At 44.0% G+C, this 11,686-nt stretch overlaps 1 protein-coding gene across 1 annotated transcript; it reads left to right on the top strand.

Annotated features, from left to right (window-relative positions):
• The first annotated feature begins 3,536 nt into the window (after positions 1–3,536).
• On the top strand, positions 3,537–9,724 carry LOC141763235 (neuronal pentraxin-1-like). The gene is made up of 5 exons (XM_074627764.1): positions 3,537–4,077; positions 4,846–5,056; positions 5,795–6,036; positions 6,363–6,542; positions 8,464–9,724. Exons 1-5 carry the CDS (start codon positions 3,658–3,660, stop codon positions 8,683–8,685), a joined length of 1,275 nt encoding a protein of 424 aa, XP_074483865.1. The 5' UTR covers positions 3,537–3,657; the 3' UTR covers positions 8,686–9,724.
• The last annotated feature ends 1,962 nt before the right edge of the window (positions 9,725–11,686 follow it).

The following is an 11,686-nucleotide window of genomic DNA, read 5'->3' as shown; positions in this document are numbered from 1 at the left end:
CCTCCTCCTCTGAATGCTCTCCTTCACTCAGATAGCTCAGCTCGCTCCACCTCTAGACGTGAACGCGCGCTCACTCCACACTGCAGAAGAGTTAGTTTAGCTCTGAGAATATCTAGTGAATGTACAGTGGACGTTTGTGCAGAAATAACTGCTGCAGCTCCTCCAGACCAACAGAGGTTTCCCGTGTCTTGTGAAGTGACAGAGCTCTACAGAGATTTACGTTGTCTTCTCGTTACCGACCGGGTGCCGGTGTCTCCTCTGCTCTCTCCAGCTGTGGGCGGAGAGAGCAGGGAGACACGCTGCAGTGTCCCGCTGCTTCAGCCTGCACTTAGGCAGGAAAAGCCAACACTAAGATCAGATCTAAATCATGTTCATTGAGAGACCTTCGTCTGGTCAGCTAACATTACTGCCAAGCAGCTGAAATATAGGGATATTGTGGTTTTAGCTGACTTGTGTCGCCTCACTGTTTTGAGTGATGCTCGTTCAGGTATATTGAGAGTGAGCAAGCGCGAGCCCGACGCTGACTTTCGTTGATTTCACGGCCACAGGTGTCGCTGTTAAGAAGCATTTCTGAAAGTTACAAATAGTCCCTTTAACACAAGCTGAAGAGTTTTTAACGTTTTGTTCTACGATATAAAATACATCAATAAATAACCCATTTGTGAATTTTGAAGCCTTGATGTGTCTTAAAAAAGGCGGTTGCTAACAAGTGGCTAAATGAGACTACTAAACATCATCACGCCAACTCGTCCTCCTTTACAGCCTCGTTGTGTATATTCTACTTTGAGTAGGCCTATTTTGAGGTAAGCCTATTTTAAAGGCCTAGCCTACTTACACTCCTCTATATTTTAGAATTACATATTTTAGCCTACTCCATATTAATTCCACCACATTTAACAGTTCTTGCTATTTTCTATATTTTTTTTAATTATTTTCATCAAAGACCAACTTCTAAAATATTATGCATTTATCAAGTCATTTTAGTCTGGGGTCCTTCAATTTAATTTTTTAATAAAAAGTGAACAAAATATTGCAATTTTCAAACTCAACCTGTTCATCAAAATCAACTTTTTAAAACTCTAGTGGTTTCAATTTCTTGTTTCAAGACACAACAAGTTGATATAAATTAAAAACGTTGTTTGCAGCAATATACAACTTTAAGGACTTAACTATGGACAGAAATGTCTGAGACTAAAGTTTTTACAGTTTAAACAGCACAACACTAAAATCAACTCCACTATGACCAACTTCAACAAAAATGCATCAGTGATACCACTCTACCTACAATGAGCCTCTAGACTACATAACACAATGTTAGCCTACTTCTATTTTGCTTCTGTACTTTTACTTTTTTACTTGCACTGTGACTATAATGTAAGTAAGGCACATTCTGCTGTCATATTTGCTGACAAGGTACTAAGATCACATTTTTGTGGAAAAGAAAAAAAACCTGACTCTTATTAATAACAAAACAGCTCAAAATTCTAAAATGAAATATATATATATTTCATTTTAGAATTTAGATCTTTTTTGTCATTCAAGAAAAATTAAGAAAAAAAAAATATATATATATATATATATATAAACTGGAAAAAAAAGTTCGGAAACTTGTGTTTGGTGGATTATTTCTCTGTTGTTACAATGCTAATTATCATTGTATTTTACATCGTTGGAGAGCCTGTTTATTTACCTTCACAATGATGTCCAACTTGTAAGGATCATGCATTTGTGGGATGAGCAGCACAGCTGATTATGTGGGTAGCGCCCAAGAAAAATGTTCCAAAATGCTCTGCCAATGGTAAACAGTGTATTCTCATAAGGCTACCAGGAAGCCTGCAATGACTGCCCTTCACCTTCTGGCCCGTTTGCGCTGGTGTCGACAACACAGACAATGGAACCTGAACATGTGGGGGAATGTCATGTTCAGTGATGAGTCTAGGTTCTGTCTGCCAAAGTTAGACGGCAGGGTCAAAGTATGGAGACGACGCGGAGAACGCTATGCTGATTGTTGCACCGATGGAGTAACAGCTTTCTAGTGGGGGCAGTGTCATGGTGTGGGGGGGGGGCATCTCCCTCACTGGCAAAACAAGGCTTGTCATCATTGAAGGCCATCTCAATGCAGGGAGATATCGGGATGAGATTCTGCAGCCAGTGGCGATCCCATATCTCCACAATCTGGGACCTAACTTCATCCTCCAAGATGACAACGCTCGCCCCCACAGAGCCAGGGTTATCACAGACTACCTCCACAATGTGGGAGTAGAGAGAATGGAACGGCCTGCCAAGAGTCCACACCTCAACTCAATTCAACACTTGTGGGATCAGCTTGGGCGTGCTGTACGTGTTAGAGTGACCAACACAACCATGCTGGCTGACCTGCAACCAATCCTGGTTGAGGAATGGAACGCCATCCCACAGCAACGTGTGACCAGGTTGGTGACCAGCATGAGGAGGAGGTGCCAGGCTGTTGTGGCTGCGTATGGATCTTCCACCGCTACTGAGGCTCCTGACGGTGTATTAAATGAATAAAGTCTAAAATTGCCAATATGTCATGTTTGTTCCTTGTTACTGATAGAGAGTTCAATCATCCAACCCACCAAACAACTCAAAACAAGAGTCTCAGTACCAACAGGAGAATACACTGTTTACCATTGGCAGAGCATTTTGGCAATTTTGGGCGCTACCCACATAATCAGCTATGCTGCTCATCCCACAAATGCATGATCCTTACAAGTTGGACATCATTGTGAAGGTAAATAAACAGGCTTTCCAATGATGTAGAATACAATGACCATTAGCATTGTAACAACAGAGAAATAATCCACCAAACACAAGTTTCCAAACTTTCTTTTCCCAGTATATATATTATTTTTTCTTTATATTTCATTCTAGAATTTTGAGTGGTTTTGTTAATAATTAGTCCGATTTCTTTTCCACCGAGATATGATCTTAGTACCTTGTCAGCAAATATGACAGCATTTGTTTTACTTACATTATAGTCACAGTGCCTTTATGTGGTGTGTTGAAGTTTGCCTTTTTTGTGCAATATGAAGTGTATGTTCTTTATGTTATGTGAAAAATTTCAATAAACATATTTGCAAAAAAGTAAAAGTACAGAGGCAAAGTAGAAGTAGGCTAACATTGTGTTATGTGGCCTAGAGGCTCATTGTAAGTAGAGTAGTAAAAGTACCGCAGTCAGAATCTGACTTCATTAAACTCATCAGTGATACCAAAGAGTCTCAGTAGGCTAACTCTGATAAAGCCATATGAAGGATATAAGGAGGTTTTGTGGTGTGAATAGTCTACATCATGTCTGATATTGCACACTTTCCTTTTCCTCCATAAAGCCCAGATACAGTCGTGCATGCGCTCTGTGCTCCTGTAGAGGCTGACTGTGTGTGTGTGTGTGTGTGTGGGTGCTTTACAAACAGCGAGGACGACCTTAACTAAGGGGCTGGACTGAGGAGGTTCATCAGAACCCGCTGCCTGCTGCCTGCTGCCTCCCTCACTGAGGCAGAGCAGCCGCTATATAAAGAGCTCCCAGAGACAGGAGCGCACAGTGCACAGTGGACAGCTTCAGTGGACAGCTCCGTGGTGCTGAACAGATTCTCTCTCTCTCTCTCTGTCTCACGCACGGCGCGGTGCGTGACTGGAACCATGGACGGATCCTCGTGGAAACTTTTTCTACTTTGTTGCCTGCTGGTTGCGGAGAGCTCCGCGCAGGACTTCGGACAGACGCAGTTTATTTGCACGTCGGTGCCCAAGGATATGGACCTGTGCGCGGCCACGATGCAGAACAGCGGTCCGGCGGAGGACCTGAAGACAACGGTGATGCAGCTGCGGGAGACCGTGCTGCAGCAGAAGGAGACCATCATGAACCAGAAGGAGACCATCAGGGAACTAACGTCCAAGCTGAGCCGCTGCGAGAGCCAGAGCCTCCCGGCGGCGGCGGGACCCGGAGGGAGACGGCCGGGGGTGAAGAACACCATGGGGGACGTGTCCCGGGGGACCACGGACACTCTCACCCAGCTGGGACACACGCTACAGACTCTCAAACAGAGACTGGAGAATCTGGAGGTAGGCAAGCACAGGAGGGCAGCGCGTTAAAGGGGCACAAGTTCATCAAAGAATCCGGTAGAAGGAGGCTGAACGGTAGAAGGAGGCTGAACCGGTAGAAGGAGGCTGAAACGGTAGAAGGAGGCTGAAGCCTCTGACGAGCTGCTGCTGCGGTACTGTTGAGGATGAGGGCAGTTTGTGCTCGGAGCTCCATGTGTTTTAGTTCTTCTTTTAATTAACAGAACAGCAGAGAAGCAGCGGGTAAAGTAAACCAGGGGCTTCTGAATACTGTGGCGCAGAGCACACACACACACACACACACACACACACACACACACACACACACACACACACACACACACACACACACACACACACACACAGAGAGAGAGTAAGGGTCCAGTAGGAGTAGAGGAAGATGTTTAAGGGAGTTTAAAGAGTCCGTTGTGTCTCCTCTAACCCCGGTGTGTGTCTCCGTCCTCTAACCTAACCCCGGTGTGTGTCTCCGTCCTCTAACCCCGGTGTGTGTCTCCTCTAACCCCGGTGTGTGTCTACTCTAATCCCGGTGTGTGTCTCCGTCTTCTAACCCCGGTGTGTGTCTCCTCTAATCCCGGTGTGTGTCTCCTCTAACCCGGTGGGTGTCTCCGTTGTGTCTCCTCTAACCCCGGTGTGTGTCTCCGTCCTCTAACCCCGATGTGTGTATCCTCTAACCCCGGTGTATGTCTCCGTCCTCTAACCCCGGTGTGTCCCTCCTCTAACCTCAGTGTCTGTGTCCCTGTGTCCCTGCAGCAGTACAGCCGAGGCACCAACAACACGGTGCAGGCGAACAGCCTGAAAGACCTGCTCCAGAACAAGATCGACGACATGGAGAAGCAGGTTCTGTCCCGGGTCAACACCATAGAGGAGACCAAACCAGGCGCCAGGAACGACACCGAGCAGCGGAACCGAGTGGAGACCACGCTCACCTCTCTGCACCACCGGATCACCGACCTGGAGAAAGGTGCGTGAGAGGGCGCGCAGGCACTGAACGGGACTTTTACACAACATTACATTCCATGTCATTGTGTTGAGCTCGAGGGCGCCTGTCTGCAGAAACAAACACATAGTAATGTTCACTATGAGAGCGTGCATGTGGAAGCGTTTGCAATGCCGCAACCATAACGTTGCGCACAGATAGTGCGTGTGAGGGAGGAGAGGAGAGCTGCATTGCTTTGCATATATCAAGACCTGGTTGCACTTTTTGCTTCGCTGACTTTATGTTTTTAAAGCCAGAACCGGAGTAAAGAACGTGCACGGGAGCCTATAGAATATATATATAGAATAAATATATAGAATATATATAAATGTAGAGGTCATCATAGGGAGGGAAAGTTTGCAGGGTTTGCCGCGCACTGGCGCGTTTTTGGAGAACATGTCAAGGCTTTATTCAGCTTTTCAACACGTGCAATTGCGCGTGCGTACGTTACAGAGCCCTCCCACACAGACAACAGACAGAAAATAACTGTTTCATATTTGATCAGATATTTTAATATTGTGGAGAAAAAAATACTATTCAGTTTTCAAACACGTTCCTTTTCATCAACTGACTTGAATGTAATCATATCAATCCCATAATCATCATCATGAGTCCATAAAAATATATATGTGGCTTTATGAAGAGTTACCCTCCTCTTAATCTCTAAAATACAGAAACAAAATGCTGAGAAGTGCTCGCTAATAAGTGTCATCTCATGTGCAGGTAAAGACGGCAGGCCGACGGATAAGTTCCAGCTCACCTTCCCGCTGAGAACCAACTACATGTACGCCAAGGCCAAGAGGAGCCTGCCGGAGATGTACTCCTTCAGTGTGTGTCTGTGGATCAAGTCCAACGCGTCACCCGGCGTCGGGACGCCCTTCTCCTACGCCGTGCCGGGCCAGGCCAACGAGCTGGTGCTCATCGAGTGGGGCAACAACCCGATGGAGATTCTCATCAATGACAAGGTAACGGACAGCTGATGATCATGGTGATGTCACATGTCCATGTTAATGTGCAGAGCAGCTTCCAGTGGGTGCAGCAGCAGGAAACAGTGATACAACTCTGTAGCTGGATGACTGAGTAACCTTCTCATGTGCCAGAACTGGAATTGGAATAAAAGTAGGTGGTGAGGTGAGCAACAGAGGGGTGTTTTTATAGAGGAACAGATAGGTGACAGGAAGAAGAGAAGCTGTGGGAGCGAGGAGTTTCACTCTGCTGCTACTGAAGTGTGAAAGAGAGAGACAGAGAAAAAGAGACGTGACTTTTTGTTTTTGCAACGTCTCTGCTGCAGGTTGCAAAACTGCCGTTCCTCATCAATGACGGGAAATGGCATCACCTGTGCATCACGTGGACCACCCGTGACGGGATGTGGGAGGCTTTCCAGGATGGAGTGATGCGGGGCAACGGAGAGAATCTGGCACCGTACCACCCCATCAAACCAGAGGGAGTACTGGTCCTGGGGCAGGAACAGGTGGGTACTCATATTCATATCAGGGATTGCAACTTCTGCACCTTCATCCACCACAGATTTAGAAAATAACATCATGTATTTGATTTTTTGACAAAAATGAAAGGTGGGAAAATGTATGAAATGAGACTGTGGAGAAATTGAAGAGGTGGCCAATTAAAGCAGCAGTAGGCAGGATCGGAGCAAATATGATTAAAAAAGTTATTTATATAAAACGGTCACTATATCCTGACAGTAGTACATGAGACAGGTAATCTGAAAAGGTCATGTGCCTCTGTGTCCTCCGGTGCTCCTAACTGCATGTTCAAGATTTCACAGACTGGAGGAAAACAACCAATCAGAGCTGATCTGGAGCCTTGCCTTCTCTGAGCAGCTGTCAATCACTCCTGAACTCTGATCAAACGGTCAAACTAGGCAGCGCTGATCAAATATGAATCAATATCTGTTACTGTAATGACTATTTCTCTCCTCAGATGTTCTCAGAATCATCTTGTAGTGTACTGTTTTGCTGTAAAATTAGAAAGTTTGTGACCCAGCAGCCATGTTTAGATCAGTTGAGGAAATACCAAGCTCCGCCCACCAGCTGGAGCACTCTTTCTCATTTTACAGCTAAACAGTACACTACAAGATGATTCTGGAAACATCTGAGGAGAGAAATAGACATTACAGTAACAGAATATTGATTCATATTTGATCAGCGCTGCCTAGTTTGACCGTTTGATCAGAGTTTGCGATTGATTGACAGCTGCCTCTGTTGAATGAACAGCCAATAGGAACGCTCTCTCTCTGAAATGACCTGTGATTGGTCAAAGTCTCCCGTCACATGCTAGATGTTCTAAAGCCTGAAAACAGAGCCATGAGGAGGTGCAGAAGTCTAGTTATCTCGCACAACACTTAAATTACAATATGCTGAAAGGTTATTATGGAATTTTTGCCCAATGATGCCAGAAACATTCTGCCTACTGCAGCTTTAAGGCTTCCCAGTCAAATTAGTGTGTAATGTATCATCCAAGGATTGGAAAACAATAACAGTGCTTCTTCAATTTGGCCTGAAACATTCGAGATTTTACAGAGAAAATCACTTTGTTGCACAGAGCGAGACATATCCACTATGACACCTCTATTTATAGGAATAAAATCACGTCATGTATGCATATTTATATAAATTAAACGGTTCCCAGACTGGAGTTCAGCAAAACAAAATTAAATAAAAAAAATGTGCTCACATTTTTTAACCAAAGCCTAAGAACAAAAGTTCTGTCAGGTGATGTCATTCTGCCCGTTGGCAAGAGAAAGCATATAAATGCCACGATAATGCACAAGGTCTTTAGCATGCAATAAGTACAACTTTTTTGATTTCTGCGTGTCATTTGTACGCCATGTATCCTGTTCTGACTGCAATTTAAACGCATCCACGTATAAATGCTACGGTACGAGTTAGTGACGTAGTATAAAAAACGAGAAAGACCACTTATGGTGGGCGGGCCCAACAAACACGGGACTTAACCTGGAGACCTTTGTCACGTGATGATTACCACGTTTTTTATTGACGTTTGTGGCGTGTTTTCCATATTAGTGTTACGTTGTTTCCGTACGTGTTTTACTTAGTTTACTTACTTATTTTAAGCCTAACCATGATGTTTTCCCTTACCCTAACTAAGTGGTTTTCTTGCCTAAACCTAACTGAGGACATTTGCATGGTGTACAAATGACACGCAAAAATGCGTCCTTGTGACACACGGAATGTCCTTGAAATGTCGTGGTATTTCTACGCCTTCCTGTGAGACTGCGTTGTGTCACTTATAACAACAGCTTATCATCTTGTGCTCAAATGCACATCAATCTAAGGATTCCTCACAGGACAACTCCTTTGAGCAGATAACTAACACTCTGATGATTAACTCCTGTCTGCATTGTTCCACAGGACACGTTGGGAGGAGGCTTTGATGCGACACAAGCTTTCGTCGGCGAACTAGCGAACTTGAATATCTGGAATAGAAAACTTTCTATCGCGGAGATCTACAACTTGGCGACCTGCAACAGCAAAGCACCGGCTGGCAACGTCTTCTCCTGGACGGAGAGCAACATCGAAATATTTGGCGGGACGACCAAATGGACATTCGAGCCTTGCCGTTCGCTCAACTGAACTGCAGTTTACCGTCCAAGAAAGGCCTCTCTGTACTTCTGAGCTTTTGTCGTTCTGTCTTCATTTGACGTTTGTTAGAGACTATTTGAGTTGTTGGTAAGCTTAAATCTGGGATTTCTATCATTCTTAGGTATTTATGTGCAAAACAACACTTTTCATCTTGAGGAAAAAAAAAATCGTCTTGGAAACCTCAGTGAGAAAGTATTGGTATCTGTTTCTCCTTTTTTTCACGTTCAGTTGAAAGCACACCTGAGCTTTTTGTTTTGGCTTATTTCGACTTGGACTGGCAGCTGGCAATCTGCGCCTTATGTTTGGACAATTCACAATCCAAGTGAGGAATTATATAACCGCTCCCACCCCCTTCCCTCTGGAAAGTGGGAGATTACGCTGTCCATCCAATTCTTGTCAGTGTTTGGCGCTGTGAAGTGATGTCTGACGCCGGTACAGCTCCCTGCGAACCAGCCCCCCAACCCCAATCCTCCTTACCTTCACTCTGCCCCGCCCCTCCGGAACTTGCACTGTGACTGACGAAGAGATCGCCAGGAGAGGAGGGTATGTTGAAGGACACTGCAAAGTCAGACTGTGGTACAAGTCAATTTGTAATTGTCGTTCGCTTCAAGTGTTTCTGTAAGAATGTCGTTAACTTGCCAACATTGCTACGAAGCCTGGGTGCCTTGGGCTGGTACAAATATTCAGCACATTCAGTATGTTTTAAGTTGCAAATTTCAATGTTTATTGGTTTCTGTTTTCCTTTCTGAGCTGGGTTGAGTTCCTTGTTTCTCTGGTAAATGTAATTTAATTACAGTTTGTTATCTGACATGATGTGTTTTGGCAGGTGTTTGTACTACTCTGTATTAGGAATGTTACAGTATGTGTATAGTAACAGCATGAATGACAGAGTGCTGTGAAAGCATTGTTGAAATCTGCTTTACTATCTTCTCTGGGTCCGGGTTTTTTACTGTATTGTTATATGCTCCAAGCATGGCAAAACTGAGAGATGAAAAATTTAATTTTTGTAATAAAATTGTGATACTTAATGTCACAGTGCATTCCTGGCTTTGGTTATGTGCATGGAAACATGAGAGAGCATGAGGGAAGGTGATGCAGAGCGAGTGGGTGCAGGAGAGAGAGTCACTGATTTTTACCACGGTCAAACAGCGGAGAGGGAAAGATAACTGCCAATAAGTGAAATGTCCAACGGCAGTGAAGGTCACAAAGAGGTCGCTTGAGAAAAGAAATGAAACCGTGTGGGTGTCCGTGTGTTTGTGTGCATTGACTCTTTTTTAAGCTGACTGCAGAAGATAACCCACTCGTTGCTTTGTTGTTGCTGCTGTGAGATGCAGCGCCGTGCACTAAAGACAGCAAGGAGAAAAGTGCTTCATCATATCTGCCTTTCAGTGGCCCAGTTCGAGTTAGTGCATTATCAGTTCACTCAGATGACCTGTTGCTGTAGCACCAGCCATTTACATCCAAGAGATGTGGCTGTTCCTGCATTTAAATTACTCAAGCGTCAAGTGGTGAAAGCAAAATAAATCAGAATAACATGATTTGTTCTTCTGCTATTTTTACCATGAGGCACTTCAGAAAAGCCCCTCACAATGGGCAGCTGTTATCTTTGTTTTTCCACACTTATTTCCTTCATTAAGAAAACCTCTAGGTCCTCAAATGTTTATCATGCCATGTCATGCTGCATAATTTCTGCTCGTATACACGCCACATTTTGTCTTATTATCACATTCTGTTTTATCTAAAGAGGTTCAACTCCTCCGTGTTCTGCTTATGAATAAATTCATTGAGCCTTGACTGAAATATTACTGGGGAAAGATGAAGTTGTAGGTCCTCTAATTCGCAGGTTCAACAAATTTTTGTCTGACGCTTGACTTAGTGGACATTCTTTGGCTTTCTGTGGGAGTATTCAGACTGACAATTCAACTGCCTACAGGGCTTCAACATGAAACTAAAATTCCAACAGCATTTAACTCTTACACTTTGACAGACACTCAAATTCAACTGATGCTTCAGCTGCTTAAACTGCTCTCAAGGTAGACCTCGAAGTGGACTTTGTTTATCTCAGGAAGGATTGCATCACAGACATTTGACATGCTTTCAACAATCATTCAACTGCTTTGAACACGACTAAACCCAGTCGCCAGAAAAAATGTTGGCATTGTACGTTTCTGCAAACCACAGGATATGTCAAATATTTCTGAACCAAAAAGACGATTTATAAATACGTTTCAGCCTCATATCCCGGTTTCAGAAACGCACAATGCCACGTGGTTAACGTTAACGTGAAATGACTAATTAGGTTTAGGCAACAAAACTACTTGGTTAAGGTTAGAAAAGAAAGCATGGTTTGTGTAACAGCGTAACGCAACGGCTCAACGCAACGGCACAACGTAACAGCACAACGCAACAAAGTAACAATGCAATGTAACAACGTAACGATACAACGAAACAAGGCAACACAACAACGTAACATAACCTAACGTAGCAACATAGCATAACAACGAAACAACGCAACACAACGTAACAACATAACGTAACAACATAACGTAACAACGGTACAGAACAACGGTACGGAACACAACAACACAACTACGCAACAAAACGCAACGGAACAACATAACGGAACAATGTAACGGAACAACGGAACGGAACAACGGAACGCAACAACGCAACACAACAACGCAAGAAAATGCAACGGAACAACAAAACGGAACAAAGTAACAATCGGAACACAACAACACAACAACGCAAGAAAACGCAACGGAACAACATAACGGAGCAACATAACGGAACAACATAACGCAACAAAACGCAACGTAACAACATAACGGAACAACATAACGTAACAAAGTAACAATCGGAACAACTTCTTACGTAACTTTACATAACAAAAGGTTTTACACAAGACACGAACAGTGGCCCCCTGTGAAAGTCCTGTGTTTGTTTAACCCATCCACCACCGGTCCCACCCACCCTTTTTGCTAGTTATATT

The sequence above is a fragment of the Sebastes fasciatus genome, chromosome 3 (genome assembly GCF_043250625.1).
Source record: "Sebastes fasciatus isolate fSebFas1 chromosome 3, fSebFas1.pri, whole genome shotgun sequence".
Lineage (NCBI taxonomy): Eukaryota > Metazoa > Chordata > Actinopteri > Perciformes > Sebastidae > Sebastes > Sebastes fasciatus.
The sequence above is the reverse complement of the archived record's forward strand: the minus strand, read 5'-3'. Positions and strand labels throughout refer to the sequence as shown.